Here is a 22,971-nt window from a genome sequence, read left to right on the forward strand (position 1 = left end):
GTTGTTACTAAGACAAAACTGTATTTCTTTTTATAGAAAAAAGAAGTGGAGGCTTGTATCAGTGGTGGGACTATTCTTACTTTTACTTTTATTTTGGGCTGTTTCTCCTCCCACTTAAGCACTGTGGCTGTGCTCATGTCAGGTTGCTGAAAGTCTCTATTCACATATGTTCCACGACGGGCCTGCAAAGCATACGAATGCAGTGCTGACTCCTTCATCCTGTTGAGATCCCAAAGATTTTGTCTGCTGCTGAGCAAAAGACTTGGAAAGAAGTCTTTCAGATGCTAGCTGTATCTCTAGCATGCTGTTCAGTGTTCACAAATAGTTTAGAAAATGAGGCATACAATGAGATGAGGAAGCTTGTTGACATAGTTATTTTGAGATCGCAGAAGTGAATGCCAACTGCAGAGAGCTGTAGACAGACCTTGCAACATTGATAGACTGAGTGGAAAACCTTATAGCCAAAATGAAATGTCAATAAACATAGGGTGATGCAAATGGGGGTGATGTGAGTGACCCTTACATGTATGGTATTGGTCTCTGAACTAGCATTTTTCACTAAAGAAGGAGGTCATGAAATAATCAAGATGGCCTCATGAAAACGTTCAGCTCGCAGGTCAGTAGCAGGCAAGAAAGAAAATTGAATGTTAGGAATTACTAGGAAAAGTACAAAGAAAGAAAATAAAAACCTTCTTGTGCCACTCAGTCTGTGGCTTCATCTTTAATACTGACTGAAGTTCTGGTCCTGTTGCAGCAGAACTAGAAAAGGCATCTGGAACAGGAGTTTGGAACCACGTCCCTTTGGGAAACAGCTAAGCAGACTATGATTTTAGTCTTCTCTTTTCCACACTGAAGAAGAATGCACTAGAGTTCTTTGAAATCTAAAATTGCATGAGACAGTAAGTAGAAATTATTACCAAGAAACAGTCTCAAAATGAACTAAAGGAGGTTTTTTTACGCAATATATCACTGAAGTTTGGAACTCGCTGTTGCAGTTGTAAATGAAAGAAGATTCATGTATGGTAAATTCGATCAGACAAAGTCATTTAGCAAAATTACCTTTCTATTTCTAGGAACCTCTATGCTGCAAATTCCTATAGGTTAGGAGAGTATTCAAGGCAGGAATGCTGCATACTTGCCCTGTTTTTATACTCTGAGCATCAGCTGTTGGTCTCAGCTGGAGACAAGTTACTAAGTTTTGATTTGACAGTGTAGGCACGCTGGCTATTCTTGTATTTGTGGACAGATTTCTTCTTGTACTACTGTAGAGCAGCATCACAGCCGCTGACTAGAGGTTGACATATAAGCCAAACCTCATTGATCTTTGTTTCCTGCTGTGTTACTCTTGGAAACTGAGTGTAATTTTTCATCTCCTATGACTTGTGGGTGGGTCAGTCTCTCTGTTTGTCTGAATGCCTTCCCAATGAGCATTAGAATATTGTATATTTTGCCAGGCTAAATCTAACACTTCCAGTTTTGCCACATTTCTGGTATCTGCTGGATTGTCCAAGGTGCTGTGTGCTTTCAGTTCCCATTGCCTTACATGGAAATACAGTAGGACTGGACCTATCTGTATTAATACTTTCCTTTATGAATACTCTTTCTAGCACTGTTTCTCTATTAGGAATGTTGAGTTTGTTCTAACTGTGAAGTCATCAGAAATGACATGACTATGATGTAAATGTGGATAAGGGGAGAGCAGTTGATATCCTGTACCTTGTCTTTAGGAAGTCTTTTGATAGACACCCACGGCATCCTTGTGTCCAAATTGGGATGTTATGATCCAGATGGGTGGACTACTAGATAGGTGAAAATACTGATTATATCATTAGACTCGAAGGGTGGTTGTTAATAGTTTGTACTCTAGCTGGATGCTAGTTACAGGTGTAGTTTGTCAGACATTTGCCTAACATCTTTATCGGTAACCTGGAGGAGGAGACAGAATGCACCCTCTTCAAGTTTGTGGACCACAGCGAACTAAGGGGTGTGCTCCAGAACAGGGCTGCCTTTCTGCGGACATCAGCTGGCCAGAGGGATGTGCTCGTGTGAATCTTATTCAATTCAACAAGGACAAGGACTAAGTCCTGCACCTGGCAGGGACTAACACCCTGCTGTGGCATAAGCTGGGGATTGACTGGGTGGAGAGCAGCTCTACTGAAAAAGACCCAGGGATCTTTTTAGACGATAGGCTAAGCATCAGTTAGCAGTGTGCCATCAATCAAGGCCAACAGATGATTGGGCAGTATCAACAGAAACATGACCAGTAGATTGAGGGAAGTGATTATTCTTTTTAACTGGTCATTCCTTAAACTTTATCTGGAATACCACATCTAGTTTTGGGGGCCGCAGTACAAGAAAGATGTTGATAAACTTGATTGAGCTCAGGGGAGGGTCATCAAGATGCTTGGGCTGGACAACTTGATCAATGAAGAGAGGCTGAGACAGCTGAGTTTGTTCAGCCTGAAGAAGAGAAAACTTACCAGGACATAATAGCAGCCTTCCAGTGTGCTTAAGAAGTTTCCAAGGTGAAGCTAAGCTCTTTAGTGAGGTGCACAACAGGTGAAGGGGAGACAGCAGTCATAAGTTGCAATGGGATGTTCTGACAGCCTCATCCATTCCTTCAGTGCTGCTGGACCTAGTGTAATAGAATTGGTGAGTTTATAGATGAAGTTTCATACTGCTTCATTGCCCCCATTTTACAGATAATAGAACTGAAGTACAGAAACTGTAAAGGCTCTTGTTTGGAGTCACTCAGACTACATCCAAATGCCTTTCTAGTATGAGCTTGAGCTCAGTTTTGTCTCACATCTGTGCTGCCTGATTGCTTGTTCATAGTCTCGGACAAAGAGTTGGAAGGTTGTTTTGTATTATGATAATATTGAAACAGCGAGCCAGCTTGGGAAGCAGGCTCTTTCCTTGACTTGGCTATTGCTATTGACTCAGAGTGAATCATTTACCAAGTTAAGGAAAGGAGTGTGAACTCCTTGTGCTTTGTTATGTCTGTTTGGCCAATCTATTTTTTTATTAGCCTTATCTGATTCCCATTATAATTACAGACTCCTTCTGTATATAATGCTGCCTCATGCTTCAGATGGATGGTATTATTTTTGTTTACTTTTGTCTGTGGTATTACTCCAGAAAGTGAAAGCAGTTTGAGTTGTTCCTTGGGGACCTCAGCGGCTGTTCCATGTGCAAAAGGCTCCAAATGTTTAAATGTCTTAGATGAGAAAATGTGTTGGTATGAATTGATTTGCAAAGGGACCTATAATTTGAGGCTATTATTATTCTGATATTGTATGTGCTTGCCTGAGACACTGCATTAATAAAGAAAAAGAAAAAAACTGCTCATAAAAGTCTAGGACTGACAGCCTTGGAGTCTGCTGTTTATGCCTTAGCTCGTTGTTTCAGAAAGACTGAAAGCCAGGATCAGATGCCTAGTTGAGACTCCCTAGCCATTCACTTTAGCACCTTTGTGGAAAAAGCTATCTATCATCTGCTTTGAAGGTCTGTGGATATAACTCTCGGTCCCCTAGGAACTGGACTGAGACTGCCAGTAAGTGATACATTAGTGAGTAATGAATAAATTCATTTTGGGTATTGGACATGAGTAACACATAGCAGCAGACTTGGACTTTGTACGTTTTGCTTGGAGTGCCACTGAATAATGTGAGTGCAGCACTGCATTTTTTAAATTTATAATTTAACTTGTGCAAGAAGGCAGAAAACCTACTTAACCAAAACCTACCTAACCCTAATACCACGTGGGGATTCCCCAGCAGTTAGGGAATGGAATAAATAGCCCAGAAGTGCTGAGTTTAAAGCTTAGGGTTAACATGATTAAGACCACAGGCAGAGTTCAAGTAATTTATTGCCTCTGTGCCTCAGTTACAATCACTGAATAGTATAAGTTAGAACTTTTGGAGGTCATCAGGTCCAACTCCCTACTGAAAGCAGGGCTAACAGAAGTTAGACTAGGTTGCCCAGGGTCTTGTCCAGTCAAGTTTTGAATATCTCCGAGAAGGGAGATTTTACAGCCTCTCTGGGCACCTGTTCCAGTCTTTGACCATGTCATCGTGTAGGGTTTTTTTTCTTATGTGTGATTGCTATTCCTCTTTCTGCAACTTATGTCCATTGCCTGTAGGGGTTTCTTTTTGCTACGCAGTTCTGAGTTGAGTCCAGCTCTGTTTTCTCCATAAGCAGCTCTGTCTTCACTCATTAGATAGTTGAAGATGCCAACTAAATTGCACTTCTCTTCTTCAGGCTGAAGAAACTGTCTGTCTCAACCTCTCCTCATAATGTACATGCTCCAGCCCCTGAGCATCTTGATTGTCCTCTGCTGGACTTGCTCCAAGTATGTCAGTCCAGTAAATCCTTCATGAACTGGGGAGCCCAAAACCAGACACAGTACTCCCGATTCAGTCTCGTGCCAAAATAAAGGGAAGTGATCACATCCCTCAGTCTGTTGGTTGTGCTCATACTGATACCAGTATGCTGTTAGCTTTCATCGCTGCCAGAGCACTCTGCTGATTCAGGTACAGCTTCTTGTCTTTCAGGACCACCAGTACTTTTTCTGCAAAGCTGCTTTCTAGCCAGCTGTTAATTACGCTGGCTAACCATTGTTTGCTCTTATTAGATCTATGCTGACTCTCTTCAATCACCTCCTTTTCTTTGAAGTGCTGGAAATGGATTCCAGAAGGATTTGCTCCGTATTTTCTTTGGTACTGAGGTTAGGCTGAACATCCTGTAGATCCCCATATCTTCCTCCTTGGCCTTCTTGAAGATAAGCATGACATTTGGCTTTTTTCCAGTCATCAAGAACCTCCTCTGATTGCCCTGACCTTTAAGATGACTGACAGCAGCCTCACAATGATGTGAACCAGCAACTTTAGCATCATCAAATGCATCCATCTAGTCCCATGGGTTTTGTTGGATTTTTTTCTGGTTTGTTTGGGGTTTTGGGGGGGGGTGTTGTTGTTTTTTTTTTTTTTTAACCAGTTTGCTGTAATTGTCCCTGTTTGGATCTGCCCCTGTCTTACGCACTTCCTTAGATTGTGCCAGTAGACAGGGACCTGGAAATTCTGGGAGAAGACCTTGAAGTAAAAACCACAGCAAAGAATGCATAAAGTTATCTTACTAGTAAAATGAGAATACTGGTGTGAGAAGGATATTGTGAAGGTCAAATGGCCAGTTTCTGCCCTTTGTGCTCCTACAGATAGAAATGCTAGGTATTATTGTTATTAGTTGTCTCAGTTTGTCTCTTTCTTTCACTCCTATTCCCTTTTGGCTTTCCTGAAGGTTAACACATGAGGAGCGGCCCCAAATATACTACTGCTTCTTGTTCAGAAATAAATTGAGAGACTCAGAGTGCTGAAGCCAGGGCAGTCTGCCTTAGGAAGCCTCGTAGACACAGACTGTCAGACCAATCACAAATGGCAACAACAAAACAAATCCAGTCTTTCCATTTTTAAAGGACGTGCTCCTTCTGGCAGCAGTATATCGGGAAAATGATTATATTAGTGAGAAACTAAATCCATCGCTGAAGAGAAGAAAGCCTGATGGATAACATGCCTAAGCACAAAATCTTAGACTATACACTTAGAGAGAACACATTTTGCAGTGAGATTCTTCAAAGCTGTCACATCTCTTCTGCATCCCACACTCTTTTGGCAGGAGAAGAGCTGCTGCATCCTTGTGTTTCTGTCTTCTTACTGAACAGCTAATAAACTGTACTTTCCTGTGGCTTCAGTAAGATTATTGATTTGTGCAGTGATCGTTATTGCAGCTGTTGAATAGATCTTTGCTGAAGAGATTGAGGGGAAAAAAAGGGGGACGACGTGGTTTTTTTTTCTCCTGTGCTTTTTATAAATTCTCTTGACTTTATGTATCTCATTACTATTTATGGAAAAAAAAATAGCTGTTTGACTGTTTTTACATGTTTTCATGGTACTGTACTTCACAAAGGGAAGCCTGATTTATCCTTCCCTTGAAGAGATTCTAGCCATAAGTGAAGGGTTGTTGTTAATAACTAATTTCAGCCAAAAGGATATATATGATGCTTTCTGGAGTTTGCATGGAATTGGCCTTGCTCTGAAGTGCTTACACAGAATGTTTAGAACAACAGGAAGAAAAAGCTTATGATTTATAATGGAGATGATAATACGATCATGCTAAGAAGGATAAGGCACCTACCTTCTGTGTTACAAAGCAAACAGGTGAGGGAATGACCTTCATTCTAATCGGTAAATTTCCTATTTCTGTTGTGTATTATTTACTTCATAAGCTGTTTTAAGAATGAAACCTGCACAGTCAGAATGGAATCAACTCTTGTAAGTCATGCTGCATAAAACATATATACTGTGGGAGCAAAAATTGGGCTCTGAAGCTTGTGTTCTGAAAATTGGAGTGGTTTGACATTACTATGTTTGCCTTAGGACAGAAACTACTACTGTCCTGAAGAGAACTTACACCCATACTCTGGCTTTTGCAATTAATAGTTTGGGCACCTTAGTACAAACCTACCTTCATCGGTGATTTAAGGCAGCGTGCCAGACTGAACTAGGATGGCTCTGATGTGGCGACACACTTCCTTCTGCTGATTGAGAGAAAAATAACCTCTGGGGGAGGAATGGGGAGGACAGCTGTAGGCGGTGAAGTTTTAAACCAGTGCTGCAGGCTCTGCTAGAATTTCTGTCAGTCCTGATTTAAATCTGGGCTCTGCCATGACTTGCTGTCTGTTGGGACATATCACGCAACCTTTCTGCCTTGATTTCCCAAGGTGCAGTAGTGTTTGACTAGTTTGTAAGGCTATTGTTAGGATTAATCTTCAGTCTATTTTGAAGTTGCTAATTAAAAGGCAGTTCCCTGACACCGGTTAAGCACCTTGGAGAAGCATTAAGAAGCTTCTGAGAAGTTATGTTAGTTAGCTAAGGATAAGCCTTAACACTGGTCTTACACTGCTTGTTTCTTCCCATTTGTGTAGATGATGTGCTGTGTTACATCTTCAGTGGCATGTTTCCTCAGCACATGCTTATAGAAGAGCTGAGTTTTGTTTGTCTTGGCACAGTGGGATTGATAGCCCCACAAATGGGAGATAAGAATTACCATGGAAGCCAGCCTAAGCAAAAGAAGTCTCTCCGATGTGGCAGGAGTGGACATCAGACCCCTTGTTCACCTTTAAAAACATCCTTTTAAAATTACTTTCTTGGTACATAGCAAGTGTTTAACAGGGAAGAACACGTGGGTGAGGATTTGTTGTGCTCAGCATCGGAGCTGATGTGTGAAGAAGATTTTGGTTCTTTAATTCATACTTTTCCCAAAACTGTCTCACAAGAGCCCACTAGCACTGTGCTGGATGGGCTGGCAGCAATCAAAAGGCAGCTGGTTGGAAAAGTCAAATTTGATAGGTTTTTAAGAAGTAAGTTTTTAATGTTGAACGTTAAATCTATTTTAGTAGAAATGAAAATTATTTTCCATTGTTATGTAAAATTATATTAAAAATTAAGATCGAGAGGAATCTAAATCAGCATTTTTGAAATTTTGCTGGAAAAAAGTGAGAATGTTTGCTTGGTTTTGGAGCTGCCAAAGAAACAGGTTTCAGTTTTTGCCCTGTTTTGATTTCTACGGTCTAGGTAATGTTTTTAATACCTGCAAGAACGACCAAATCTGAAAAATAATTATTGCCAGATAGCCAAGAATCTGCTTTTATCTTTCATAGCAGAGTTCAAATTGCTGTTGCAGATTTCTGTAGAGAAGTGCTCCTTGAGCTGCTTTGTTTTCTTTGGATATCTGCAGCGGTGCTGATCCACTCCAGAAAGCTTGGCAGTCTTTCACTGTAAACTAACAGGAGCAAATACGTTTATTGGTGTCAAGGGAAAGGTATACTAGTGCTGCTTCAGGTGGTAGGCAGCAGATGTAAAAGAAATGGATTCAGGAGCTGTGGAAACATGAATAGTACTTAAGGCAAAGTCAGCACCACAGTCCAGCAGTGGGGACAAAGTATTTTATTATTGCTCCTTTCTCTGCTTTGAAGCAGCAGAATTGATCAGGAGCTCAGTTCAGAGGGATAACTACTCCAGTACAGTTATTGTAAATACATCTAAGTTGAACTATCAAGGCTTTAAATTTGGTAGCCTTAAAGGAGATTTTTTTTTTTTTTGGTGGTTTTTAATCTGGAATGATTGCTGTCAGAGTAAGAGTGAAGGTTGAAGTTACCAGCTAAGTTTCCAGAGACACTGCATGTGGAATGTTAACTTCTTTTTTCTGTGTGAAATAATATCCCTCCTTCTTTTCTCAGGTAATCTACTATTTTCTTTGTGAAAATAGCTCAGTGATTTAGCTGCAATGGTCAGGCACGCTGCAAATAGCCTGGATAAACATACTGTTTGGAATAGGGTCAGAAATCCTTATAATGATGCCAAACCTTTCTGCTGGGGCACGTGGTGGCTGTACCAGTGCCCCTGCACCACAAAAAGACCATACTTACTGTGCTTGCCTAGCTGCTTCCCAGAGTGTATTTATTATACCTGTAAGCAGGTGAAGTGCTCCCTGTTCCTGATCTGTTTGGCAGGCTGTTGGGAAAGGGAATAGCCAGGGACAGACGGATGAGTTGTCTTGCTGGGCTGGGTGGTCGTGGTCCCTGAGGGGTAGATGCCCTACATCTGCGTTACAAAAGCAGTACCAAAGTGGATTTCTGGACCATCGTGTAGATACTTGGATAGAAGGGAAACAATTTTCCATGTTCACATCAGGAATTCTTACAGCACTCACCTTAAATGTAATGTTGCTGTGCAGGCTGACTTAAGCATAGCTATGAAAATGCAACGGAGCAAGCAGACACATTCAGCCCAGCATTTATTTTTCTTCAACAGAAGGTAGAATCTAACTGTCTGTGAATTAAGCTGTTTCCTGGATGTGATACAACCTGTAAGTGATCACCTTTTGACCCAGCTTTGCTGTTCTGATGCTGGGTTGCAGTTGTCAGAGTAACCACTATGCTCTTAAATGGGTCATTTTCTTACTGCTCTCGTGTATTTAGCTTTATCAGCTGGGGGCCTGGCTTTTAGGGGCTTCGACCTGTATTTCTCAAGGGGTGCTTTTAGTGCCTGAGGTATTACGTCACACAGCTTGTTTCCCTGGATAACTTGGCTGCCTGTTAAAATGCAACTGACTGAAGTCTCTAAAGCTGCCACCAGAAGTTTTAATCTTTCAGGCATGATTCTACATGCCGTTTCTTTTATTTGCCTGCAAGTGCAGAGTTGTTGTGCGTACTTTAGTTTTCAAAAGCTCTCGCAAATGTTTTAATCCTTTCACTTCTACTATTTGATCTAGCTTCATCCAAACATGTTATATTGCCTTCCAAATGCTAAATTCCTCTAATTCCTTTAATCTTTATTTCCTCAGTTTATTCACTCATTTTTGGATATTTAAGTTAATTAATAGTTTCCAAGTTTGGGACAAAGAATACAGGGGTATAGGGCATCTCAACAGAGATCTTTTTCCAGCTTGTGTTTTTCAGGTACAACGTAAGCTTGCTACGCTGTGCCTCGCTGTGTCAAGCCTGACCTCAGAGACGTGTTAAGAGGAGAAATAAGAATTTACGTATTTGCACTGAATAGGTGCCATAGGTGCTCACAGATGCCAGGGAAATGACAGAACCTTGCCCAAGGCCTTTATAGCCTGGATTAGACATAAGCACAGTTTAGTTTTATGGCCACTTGGCCTTCAGCAAGCTACTGCTGTAGTCAGTGCCACTGGTGGTTGTATGTTATGGTATGGATGCCATCCTAATGAGAGCACCTACTTTCTAAGGGCCATAATCTGGCCTTTATTAGATTGTGACACACATGAATCAAGTGATCTAGAGGTGAGAAGCTATTTACTACTACTTAAACCTTTCTCTTTTGATGACTTCAGTAGGCTTTGCAATTTCAAGACATTTTCTCCCTCTTCTCTCTGCTCCACCCCCCCTGCCCCGCCTCCTTAGCAAGCAACCATATCGCTTTTCCTTTAAGTTTCACAGCAGCCTGACCACAAAGGAATGATTTCTTCAGTCTTTGTGATGTGCACAGCACAGAGATTCCACATGCCCTTGTCTTTTAACCCTGTGTGGCATTTGTACCATTGTGAAAGAAAGCTTTTCTCAGAACCCTGCCTCATAAAATACTGTCAAGTCATATGGATTGGGATCTTTGCCTTGCATTTACTATTGATTCAGCAGCTATACTTTAAGATAATGAAGACTGAAGGAGTTCCTTTAACATAAGCTGGTAACAGGAGTGTTCCTTGATGGAAGTTTGGTGTGGGTAGATATAAAACAGGAGGGGGCACTTTTGTAAATATTTCTGGCACAGTTACAGGAAGTCACCCAAAAGAATTACCTGTGTCAAGAGGGTATATAGAAAACATATAGTATCTGCAGGTCAGAAGGGACCAAGTATATCTATGAATCATAATACCTGTAGTACTATGTAAGTTATAAGGTATTATGCATCAAAGCATCAGATTACTATTGCAGGGATCTCAAAAAAAAAAAAAAAAAAAAGGTAGTAAATTCCTACTGGAATCATGGCATCATCTATTTGGAGGAATTCTGGGTAGTAAGTGCTAAGAATAAGCAGTTCCAAAATAACCAGTTACAAATCAGAGTGGGACAGTGGTTTCATGAGCTATGGGAAATCCTGAGTCTACTTTTAAAGTTAGTTTGAGAGGCTCAAGTCCTTAGTTAAGTGTGATTGCTCTGATCAGGGCTTTCTGCAACCAGATTGTCACCCAGCTTGTTAAGTTTAATTACTGTAATTCATAACACTGTTCCTGCCTTGTTTTCTCCTGGTATGACCACTGGCAATATTGCCCTAGAAATGAAGGACAGATTATTTTACTTTGAAAATTGGAGTGACTTTGAATTTTTCTTTCTCTCTACTGTTATTTTAGGGAAAATAGAGAAAATGCTAGTATTCCACTGTGAGTTGTTACAGCTGGCTGTTTTTACAGCTTCTTTGGTTAGGGTTTTTTCTCCTTTCTATTTTGCAGAGGTGAACCTCGTCACTAGTAGTTTCTTACATGAGCAATTCACATTCTTCATCTTGTCTTAGTGGCTGTGACTGTTGATTTTCAATCTTAGATAACAAAACTTACATTTTACATTAAAAATTCTAGTATTCTGCCCATTAAAAGGAGCCTGTCTCCCTTTGGTTGGGTCTGCACATAAAAACTTCAAAACCACGTGCATCTGTTGATGATTATCACGAGAAGTGTGTTTCTCCCCCATAGCAAAGTTTGTGTATCCTAATAGCTAGCAAGTCCCCTTCTCGGAGAACACGGTACTGATCTCCGAGATGTGCAAAACAAGAGTTTGTCCGCAGAACCCCCATTCATCCTGCCTGTTCTGACAACATCAGCACAGCAGTGCAGCTTCAGTAGCCAGTACCTAGGTCATAGTATAAATTAATATTTACTTCTTCAATTGTGCCTAGGTGTATATGGAGAGCCAGTATCGATTCCAAAGAATTAGCAGTGGATACTCCCAAGAAATGTTTGTAACCAGATGCACAGCTTGAAACACAGGAATGAGAATTAAATACAAATAAATGTGAGGATTACATCTAAATAGCAAACTATTCTCTGGAAATATGTTAAGTTTAGAGCCTAAAGACTATTAGCTTTATGGGAAAGACAGGCTCTTCATTTTCCATTGAGACTGTGATTTTAGCTAGGTTTGAATTGTTGCACTACAGAAAAATGATTTTGTCTATCTATCTCCTCAATTCAGGATTAATCAATTATTTGAATTCTTAAAAACCCCAGAAGCAAAACCAAATCCCTTTCTATATTTCTTCTGTAGTCAGTATTTTCCAGTGTTACTAATTCATTTGCATTTTTCTGTGCTTTAAACCTGATTTCCCCTGTGTTCTACTCTATTTTTATCTGTTCAATATTAATCCAGCTCAGATGATTGCAAAGTCTGTAGAATCAGGTGTGAAAGTAAACAACGTCACATTTTCAGCATTGTTTACAAAGCCAATTACCTTGTATTGGACAGTAACTTCAGTTTGGAGGTGCTGATTCTCCCCCCAGCCCCCATGTCTCTTCTACATGGTCAACTCCTTAAAGTATTATTTCCTGTTCTTTAACAGTAAGATGAATTTTTGTCCTGTTCTTGTTTCAGAGACATCCTCGCTCCGCAGCACGCCCCTATGACCTGCCAAAACTCTACCGAACTGAAGACTTTTTTCCTATGAACTATGTAGGTACTAAGTATCCAAATAAGTAATTGTTGACTACCAACAGGTTTTTAGGAAAGGCTGCCTGAGTTTATTCTTAGGGTTCATACTTTATGACATTAGGAAGAAGCAACTGTTTCAATTCAGATCTTTGGCTAGCATCTCTAAGGGAAGCTAAAAATTTCTGATCATATTGCAGCTATATGGAGGCTGGAACGTTTATTCTAAGATATGATCACAGTAGTTTGCGTTTACTTGATAAGCTTCCGAAATCAATGAAGAAAATGTACAAAAACTCACTGTGTTTACCTTGACGTTTTTATACTTAAAATGATCAAAAGGTTGAAGAGTGCTCTAGTATAGCATGTGAAAACTGTCAAGTAATGTGCTAATACTGCCAGCTTCACAAACGCACAAATGTTCAGATTTCACAAGAGAAGGTGAAGTCAATGTCAAAATTTTAAAATTCAATAAACTGCACATGGCCGAAGCTTCCAGCACCCTCTTTCAAACTAGGAATAGGGTTTTACAAGCTGTTGTGTAATATAACTTGAATGGTATAAATAAACTTTCTGCAAAGCTGTTTGTGGACCTTTGGATGTGCAATTTTGTAACGCAGATGCTATTTAGCCAGGACCAGGAGTAGCACAGCTCATCTCTGCACCTACAGCTTTTTTTTTTTTTTTGACTTCAAAATAGGTCTAGGGAAACAAAAACCACTCAACTCTCTGAATAAGGAACATTAGGAAGAGAAGGTTATATACTTTTCAGATGATTGGCTTTGCATCTGTACAATATGGGGAAATAAAAATAAATGCTCGTTTTAAAAATACCTGTGGAAAACTCAAGATGGAGGACCCAATGCAAATTCTGTAAAGGAAAAAAAAAAAGCTTATGGTGAGAGTAAAAGCTACATGGCTTTGCGTAACCATGGAGACAAATGCTTTTCTGATGCAGAAATAAATGAACTCAACCTTTTCATATTTATTAGTGGGACTGATGATGAAAGATAAAGTCGAATTAAAATACGAAGCAACAGAAGACAGACCTAGTCAATGTCTCTGCCCCTGCAATGCAGGTTATTGTAACGGATTATTACAAATGAGCTGGTATTACAGAGAGGCAAATTAGTTATGAAAGGAACAAAATACTCTTAGTTATACCAACCTGTTTATCCAAATATCAGCTTCTTTATTAACAGAAATGAACAGACAGTACACACAACATATTCCTGAAATCTTTTGGTTCTGATAAAAATTGAAATAAACTTGTTTTAATACCATAGCATGTATGAAGTACATGTACTACAAAATGGTAAACCGTTCACTGTATTAGTGGATATTTGAAACCTACTAATTTCTTGGTGGTAAGAATGATAAAATTTTCCTATAAAAATACTGGGTGAATATTCAGGTTTCGGTCTTGAAAATACCTGTCAAAGGGTCAAATACTAATTGGCAAGTTCTTGCTCCAGAAATGTTACTGCTGAACAGAGGATGGCAGCATTAAATGTCACTTGAACTTTCAGTAAGATTAAGAGCTTGTGAAATTAAAACTTCAATGCAGATATTTCTGCAACATCACGTAAAAGGGTTTGATTGAGTAGAAATCCCAGTGTAGATAAAGGTTTAAGTCACAGTACCCAAAGGAAAACGCTGAGATCAAGTGTGACTTTAGCGTCTGATGCACCGGGTAGAAAAGTGGGAGTTTAGCAAAAGCTGTCTGTCTGTCCCTGCTGGAAAATAACTGTTTAGTTCGGAGGAAAGCTTATCAGCTGTAACTGTGCTTCAGGGAGTGACGGGGAGGGGACGGAAGGAGAGGAGTGTAGTAAAAGAACGAGGAGAAGTGTACTTGTTGAAGTACAGGTCAGTGCAATGAACAGTGCTTCAAAGTAACAGTTATTACAAGCCCGTATGAGCACCTATAGAAATGAAGCGCCATATAAAATGCAGCTACCCTGAACAACCAGCTCAGGCTGTCCTTGCCACTCGCAGGTATTGGTCACAAGCCCAATTCCAGGTCACACCCGCGCTGAAAGAGTTTTTGTTGTGCAAAGCTGTCTTGTGCCTAGAAACAATGTCTATGCTAATAACCTCCTGCTTCACTCTCAGCTGCTACAACCTTTAGATTTCAGATATAGCGTATTTAAGATGGAAAACACACTTTGCTTTGCTTCAATTCAGGTAAACTGGCTGAAACAAATTCTTTAGAGAAGAGTCTTAAGTTAATGGGCTTTCTGCTCTCTTCTGCTGGCCAAAGTCTGGACGGACTAGTGTGTTTTCAAGGTCTCCCACTGAATACAGCAGAAGAATTTAAATGTCAGCTTGGGCTGGCTACTCTGCAAGCACAGCTGGCATGTTTCTAGAGTTCTGCTATAGAACTTTAATAATGTATGTAAAAACTGGGTCACTTCCATCTCATAAAATCATAATGGTGCGGTATGTTAAGATTACACAAACTGGGTTTAAGTCTCCTCCTGTTTTATTGGGCCATTTACCTCTTCTGCTTTTTGACTTCCTCAAAAATGTGTGGTTAGCCTCAAATCTAGAAAGGAATTCTTGCCTCGGCTAAAATCCAGATTTGAGGAGTGACTTGTTTGAAATACTAGAAAGTTTATGCCACTTAAAACCACCCCCCCCTCCCCAATCTTTCTTGATATTCCTGGTAAGAGAGAGTATTTTTGTGCAAGACCTTTAATTTAATCACTATATAAAATGGTATTTCGTATCATGGGATTTTCTGGCAAATGAAGCACTTCTAAACAGTTCATATTTTATAGTCTTACGATTCCCTGACTACAAGCAGGAGCTCAGAATTTGGAAATGTGTCTTTAACTATAGAATTCACTAATATTAAATTAACCTTGCCAGATATTGAGGCAAATGTGATGCAGATTCATAAGATGATACCCAATTTTTTATTTCATTGCTTAACAGAGGTTGTTGTACTACTATTAAACTGTTGGGGTTTTTTTAAGTTTTTGAAGAATGTATTTGTAAAATCCCTTAAAGCCTAGATGAAATGACACAAAACAACTTCTGAAATGTTTTTAAGTTTTCAGACAGTAGCCTCCTGTGAAGTAGAGCAGCCTAGAGAGGGAGAAAGGAACATAACCAAGTTTTCTTAGCAAGGAATAACCTTTTCTAGGCCTTGAGTGCCTGCTTTTGTTGGGAAGAAGATTACCAACCCATTGACATCTCCAAGTGGTAGTTTTATTTTCCATTAAAAGTTATTTTCAGCGAAATAGTTTGGAAAGCCTGCTAACAAAATGAGTTGAGGCTTAAGCTTTCTTTTAAGGCAGAGAAACACAAGGAGCTCTTTTGCTGATGTAAATGTCAAAAGTATTTTTCCTGTGCTGTTCTTAAAACGTATCTTCTACCACTTGAGTGCATAATTGGGAGCAAGTCCAACTTCCGCTCCTCTGAGTTAAAAAAGCAGAAAGAAAGTATGTGTCCCTGCTGTGAGGGGGGGAAGAACAAGACAGATCTAAACCATCTTCACCTAAAGGTAACTGTTGTCAGTCATCACTTCACACACAAAATTTGTTCAACAAAACCCAGAAATGCTCATTCCAAAGAGCTCAGCAGCACAAGTTAGTTGCAGAACATGAGAGCATACACGTATTCTCATCTTTGGCTTATAGAGTGGCTTCTTTGTTATACTAGTGGAAAGTACAGTTTATACCTACCCAAGACTCCTGGAGAGATATCTAAACGTTTTCTCAAGAGCTCTGCGAAATGGTTTTGCTGTTTAAAATGTTGAAGAACACAGAACTATTTCCTCCTTTACATCAACGAAAATTTCACAGGTCAATCTAGTTCTTGTGAAGTATCAAAAAGTAGGTACTCTGATATTTATTAGACATATGCCTAAATCGAACGCATCGCTCTAATTAAGAATAGTTTTGTTCTCCTCACAGTTAGAGTCCCTTCAGTAAATCATTATCTCGCTGAGGTTTTGGTTACGCAGCTGTCTGCTGTACTGCACACTTGCCAACATGCAGGACGGGTTTGACCAAACCAATCACAAATTTTAACAAACTGAATGATTTTTTTTTTTTTTTTTTAGTATTCAAATTACTTTTTCTTCAAAGACAAAATAAGTCTGTAGCTTGCAAGGCATGCTCCTTCATGTTTAAATGGTAAGTATTCAAATAGCTTCGCTATCATTTACCCTCAATACGTAGCGCTTCAGGGAGGGACGTAGTTCTAGATAACTTTTTAGTATGTGAAAGTGATCTTCGTTCATAGAAGTACAAAGGGATGAAAAATGCGAGTAATTCATAGACCTTGTTTCTCCAGGATGCAGAACAAGCAGATCGCTATGATCCTATTTATAAATTAGTGTTCTAGAATGCTAAATAGTAAAGACAAATTCAGCCAAAGTTAGTTAGTTTTGTAGGATTTTCAATATCCTTGAAGAGATCAGTCTATTCCGTAAGAAAGTACGATACAGACATGCCCCAGCGGAGCTGTGAAGCACTTTGAAAAACAAAACCAAAGAAGGAACGAATGTAGCAAGGTGGGATTTACCAAACAGGAATGTAGCACTTGCATGTAATAAAGCAAATATTTACATTAAGCACAATACAGCAATTTATTTAGATGCTTAAATGAAGAATACAAAGGGAAATAAAGATCACAAAATTATACATACTACAACAGTGTGTCATATATTAGATGGTATAAATGAATACAACACCTTGTTGGTGTTAACTAAAGATAAAACTAAATATCCAAAACACAGCACTTTCGTTTCAGTGTGCTGCTTCAACACAATACACTTTTATACAGATCTAAAAGGTGTCAAAATTAGTAGCTGCAAACTTGTTTCTTGCATGGGATTTTTCTTTTTTAGCTTAAAAGATTTCAGAAAATGGCTCTGAAATACGTTTGTCATCAGTTGTAATGTCAAGGATATTCAGAACAAGAAAATTCTATAATACAATAGAGTCCAGATATATTTTTTTACGTTGCTGGCCTCTGTTTTGAGATTGTACAAGGTTATGTGCAAAAACTAAGTTTGTCAAAATTCATACTATAGCAGTTTCAAGCTTTTGCTAGGTAAACTAGATACAGCATTTATTACACAGCAGGGCAACACTAAAAAAGAGAAACAAATCTATGATGGGTACACAAGAACAATTTCATAAGCTTCACTTGAATAGGTCTAAAAGACTGTACAAATATACATTTCAACTATTCAGAATGATACATGAAAAAAATCAATTTCCCCATAGTCTACTATACACGTTGAACTGGTAGCTTGTATGGTTGGCCCTACACTACCATGTGAAAAAGGGTAATGTTTAAAAAGACATACAACTGAACATGTACAAGAGTGAAAGAAATGTTGAAAATGCAGATAAAATAAACCTCTGCTTTTCTCTGTGTGCATTCTGGAGCCACCAGCTTCTCCGTTTTCACATTAAGTTACTGTGCTCATCCCAGCAGGTATTCTCACGCAAGATTAGCCAACACCATCCTTAAATAACCACTGGAATACCAGTGGCCGCAACCACCGCACGCCATGACCTAGCACTCGAAAGGCAGTACCAGTCAGAATTTAAGCTTAGCAGTCATACTGAAATGAAAGTGTTTAGACAGTTGTCGATTGGATCATGTTACTGACACTTCTGAATCGAGCAGCTTACGCTTGCTGGCTGCTCAGCTCCACACCGGTTAAGCTGCTATGCATTGGTTCTGCTACTCCATCAGTCACACTGTCAAACTGATCTCCGTCCTCACTGTCAATTGTGCTATTCTGCCATTCCATCTGCTGATTTGACAAGCTCTCCTCAATCTCCGACGCGTTTTTCCATTGCGACTGGTCCTTAGACCAAAACTCTTCTACTTTTCCATAGGAACGATTCTTCCACTTTGACTGTTCTTCATCACTTTCGGATCCACCCCCTTTTGTCTCAACAGTCGGCTTACTGCTACTAGCATCTTCGCTTTGGGAGGATTCGTCTGTCCACACTTCTGGTTTTACTTCCGATGTATTATCTTCAAAATCAGAAACCTGCTGAGAACCAGGTCCGCTTTCAGACTGTGAAGCTCCATCTTTCCATTCAACAGCATCATCTTGATCATCCTGATCACCTTCGCTATCTGAAACATCACCTACCAGTTTTGTTGGCTCTTCAGCAGAAATCATCTCTTCATATTTAGAGCTTTCCTCTTGTTTTTGATCAGACTTCTCTGGAGGCTCTAACGTGTTTTCTTCAATGATTTCCTTGGATATGCTGTCCTCTGGGTTCTCCACGGTGCTATCAGAAGAGGTTTTCCCACCGATGTCAGACATACGCTGACCAAACGGACTACCGCTTTCGTTGTATTCCTCTTCTATATTTTCATAGCTGTCTGAGGAACTTTCATTGTCTTTTTCTAAGTTTATTTTTTTATCAACAGTCTTACTAACATTGACTCTGGAATTCTTTTCATCGTGGTTTTCAAACAGCCACTCAGCATCAAAATCCATTTCATGTTTGACTTTGTTTAACTCTTTCATATTGAAACCAAGCAGCACACCAGGTTTGTATTTTTCACAATCTCTAACACATTTCTTCCTTTTGTTACTAAAATGAGACGCAATATCAGATTTCCATAGCCACAAACTGGCAGCCAGCTTTTCAATCTCTCTCCTAGTGGGATATGGTTGCTTATTAAAATATTTTGTAAGAAATGTTTTCCTGGCTTCATAGGAATCATCTTCATGACCCTTGGGGTCCAATGCGAGAACGACAGGTTCTTCAGGCTTCTCCTCAAAGGCAGAGGGGGAGTCATCATCATCCATTTTCCTTTTCTTCATTAGTGAGAATTCCATGTGTTCGTAAGTACGTTTTACAGGTGCTACAGCTGGAGACTGACTTAGCCGAGATGACGAAGTACCTTTGTCCTGGCCGTTCTGAGTCTTCCCAACACCTCTGCAGTGAACAAGGTGCAGCGTTATCGTTGAGGCAGTCATGTTACTAGTATATACACCAAGGCAATGAATGCATTTGTAGGTTAGCTTCTTCTCAACTGGATGAACTGTCTGAATTACTTGATGCCTCTCCCGTAGATGATGTGCAAGTGCATCAGAGATGGGTCCTTTTAGGATTGAAAAGCACAGAGGACAGAGAGTTTTCCCCACATCTTTTTTGTAGGGAACTGCTGCTTGGGGAGAACTTTTTACAGGTACATCAGACTTCTCCTGGATTTTCGGCTGTGGTTTTGGAGGAACCGGGGGAGTATTCTGAGCATGGTAAGCTACAGATTCAGCAGGAGCATCTCTCAGGTTGTAGGTGGTTACAAGAAGATGTATATTCGTGTGACTACCCTGCTGCAATGTCAAATCAAAGGTTAGAGTGGAATCAGTTTTAGGTCCCATTTCTTCATCGACATGAACCATTCGCATATGAGCAGCCATCTTTTCAACATCATTGAAGGTTGAACGGCAATACGGACAAGACAGACCATGTATTAACATATGATTAAGCAACGTATCAGTGGGTAAATAGCGATTACAGTATAGACATTTGCTAGTGAAATTGTGTATTTTCATTATATAGTTAGCTACTGCAGGCACCTTTTCAGCCTTGTGCTCCTTTTCAAAGTGGACACTATACACATTTTCAGGAAACAGCTCGTTACAGATTGTACAGATTTTCCACTTCTGTGTGGATGACGTATTGACAGCGGAAGGTCCTGTAGCAGCTACAGGAGATTTCGAGCCAGACTGACCTAATACTCGTGAAGCTGCCTGGGACTGAGATAATGACGTCTGTTTCAACTGAGCTGACGAAAGAGAAGATGAATTGGCAGACTGAAGAGAGTATCTTGCCGAGGCCTGTGACCTCTGTTCCCCTCCAAGAGTATAAGGCCTTCCATTTCCACTTGCTGAAAACTGTTTCATCGTTTGCGATTGCTGTGGAATAGAAACTGGTGCGTTACCACTTAAGTTTAGCCTTCCCCCTGGCTGACCAACATAACTTGGTGGTACTGATTTCACTCCGTAATTGTTTTGTTGTAGGTGAACATTTGACATCATATTCACTCCTGCAGAATTTAAGGTAGGCTTTGGTATAGTGAGTCTGTTCATCATCTGTTGTGACGAAAGAGATCGAACACTTCCAGGGGAAAGGGGACCCATCCTCTGAGGGAGTCCCATAGGCTTTTTATCCTGCGGTTTTGGAGCTATTAGCATCAAAGGTTTAGATCTTGGAACCACTACATTAGTGTGACCTATCATTGCTGTTACCTGATATCCTATACGTTCGTGGTCTTCGATAACATGCTGTACTAAAGCTTCATACGATTTCGGCATAAAAAGGCATCGTTTGCAGTGAATACTACCCTCCTCTCGGGTACTGGAACTTAACGGAACCGCGCCATTGAGTGACTTTTCACCTCCCTTCGCTACGTAAGGAGCAGCAACATGCTGAAAATGTTCCCTGTAAATGTGCTTTCTAACTATTTCATACAGAGGATCTCGGTAAGTGCACTTCTTACAGTAATAAACAGCTTGTTCTACACTGTCAGCCTGCTTAGGTTTAAGGCTATCATGTTTGTTTTTATCTTTAAAAGTGCTGATGCCTCCACTCGGTGTATTGGCATTTGGAGCATGAAATATTTTAATGTGCGTTTCCAAAGTCTTTTTGTCCGCATTGAAAGTACAGTAGGGACAATTAAGGAGAATCCTATTTTCAAAGTCTTCACTATGAACATTCCGGAAGTGGCTTTTGTACGCTGAAAAGAACTTCGAGGAAAACGGACATGCACTGCAGCAAAAGGGCTTTGTCCGATAGTCCTTGAAACAAAGAACAAAGCAGAAACTAAATATTGAAAAGCAGTTTTTAGAAAAATAACATCCATGATCTTCTCTAAACAATGTTTCTAAGTAATAGTCTCAAGACCCACTGCAACAGTCTCAAACCTTTAGATTAATTTCTTCTCTCCAATTTTTGGCCTGCAGATCAGACCCGAAAAAGTTTATCTTCTGAACATACACGTGATGTGGCGAGTGCCAATTTAGAGGTCCCTCAAGAGTTTAACCATAAACTCAGCATGCAAGGATAAATCATAAGCATCTTTCTCCACCAGTCAAAAAAAAAAAAAAAAAAAAAAAAAAAGCCTCATTCCCTGCAACTGAGCTGCATGAAAAAATTCACCGAAAGCTCATTTCCGGGGGGAAAAGGCAAGCATGACTGAGTAGAATGAGACTGTATCCAGAAGACACGAGTTACTTCCCAAAGTCTGCCAACCATTTATAGATACAAGACGGATATATAATTTTAGCTATTTCGGTGTCTTAATCCATTACAAACTTTAATATAAAAGATGCCCTTCAAAACTTACTTTTGGTGAACAAATGGATTTAAGCTTACCAAGTCATACACTAAGGCCACACAAGCCCTTAAAGCCACCAAGCCTTTTCCTTCTGATCAAAGCACAAACCTGATTTTTAAAACAATCTTGGATCAGGAAAAAAAAAAGGTGTTTGAAAATTCCACACTCGCACTCGCCCTGCACCCTTTATCTTTGTTATATTTAACATGTTGCCGATGCAGTTCTTGTCAACTGTTGTAACAGAAACCAAAGTTACATTGGCCTTAGAGATAGCCACAAGCAATCTGGCATTTCCGATGAGACAAGACATGAAATTCAAATAGTTACAAACATTCATCATGAGTGTCAAAACAAGTCTTGTGCATCAAGCTACACATAGATCATTTGAAGTAGCTGGAGAGTTGTACTCTCCCTCCGCATAAGTAAGTAGGAATATATGCTTCTGTCCACCTTCTGAAGCCTCAAACATCTGGTAGGCTGGAGACAAGATACAACAAAACAAACTAAAAAAAGCTGTCTCCTTTTATATTACAATTTTTATTTTGGAATTAACTAGAAAAAGATGACAACATCAGTGTCTTTTATGGAACACAGTAAGAAAGGGACATTTTTAGATTAACACTACGCTAGGAATCCATCATAATACAGGTTCCATTTCCTGTAAGAGCAGTACCTGATCTTTCAGATGCTAAAAGAGGGCTTATTTTGTCGAGGGATTTCGCACCTTCTCACTGTTCTGTCAGTGCTGGTATTATTCTATACTGTACCATCGGTAGAGGCTACTGCAGCGCACACGACTTGTCTTAAATGTGTTTAATCAGAATCAAGTATTACTTCCTCCCTCCACTTCTAGCTCAGTTCAAATTTCCTTTATTACTGGCTCAGAAGCATCTAAAAAGTAAGACTTCCAGTGTCCCTTAATTCTGCTGTATAGAACTATATATGCCTAAACCAAATCTCGGACATAGTCAGATTCTGAGAATCTTCAGATGTGGCAGACAGCTAACAGAGCTACAACAATAGTGGAGAGAGCAGCAGTTAGATGTGTTCATTTAAACTTTTTCTGAAATGATGAAAACAGATAATGAAACATTTAAGGGAAGGTAAAAAAACCTTATCACGAACTGTATAAAACTGTTGATCTTTTGACTGGAAGGATGGTGAAATTGTGCTAAGTTTGAAAACAGATGGGCTCTTAATATGCAGTTGGCAAAGGGTGAGTAAGATTTCTTGACCAATCAGTTCTCCCGTATTTGGCTATCCATACTACTAAGATAAAGACCAGGATTATTACTTTTAAAAAAACCCAAAAGCACAGCTTTTTGCTGTCCCTTAACCTGACAACAAATGAAGATCAATGGGTAAAACTGCAGGAAACACTCTTGGCATATTTGTGAAACACCCTTTAGTATGAACCATCTTCA

General features: G+C 39.7%; 2 protein-coding genes across 9 annotated transcripts in view; one reads left to right on the forward strand and one right to left on the reverse strand.

Annotated features, from left to right (window-relative positions):
* The window catches only part of BCAS4 (breast carcinoma amplified sequence 4), a 42,686-nt gene extending 29,894 nt beyond the window's left edge, over positions 1 to 12,792 (forward strand). Inside the window, exon 5 of the mRNA XM_050907597.1 lies at positions 12,164 to 12,792. Within this exon, the coding sequence (XP_050763554.1) occupies positions 12,164 to 12,268 (105 nt within the window). The 3' untranslated portion in view covers positions 12,269 to 12,792. The remainder of the gene's footprint in view (positions 1 to 12,163) is intronic.
* A 3,997-nt stretch (positions 12,793 to 16,789) lies between these two features.
* Positions 16,790 to 22,971, reverse strand: part of ADNP (activity dependent neuroprotector homeobox) — a 35,389-nt gene continuing 29,207 nt past the window's right edge. For all 8 annotated transcript variants that reach the window (XM_050907637.1, XM_050907638.1, XM_050907635.1 and 5 more), the window contains one exon: positions 16,790 to 21,008. In XM_050907637.1, the coding sequence (XP_050763594.1) occupies positions 17,868 to 21,008 (3,141 nt within the window). In that variant the 3' untranslated portion in view covers positions 16,790 to 17,867. The remainder of the gene's footprint in view (positions 21,009 to 22,971) is intronic.

The sequence above is a fragment of the Gymnogyps californianus genome, chromosome 17 (genome assembly GCF_018139145.2).
Source record: "Gymnogyps californianus isolate 813 chromosome 17, ASM1813914v2, whole genome shotgun sequence".
Lineage (NCBI taxonomy): Eukaryota > Metazoa > Chordata > Aves > Accipitriformes > Cathartidae > Gymnogyps > Gymnogyps californianus.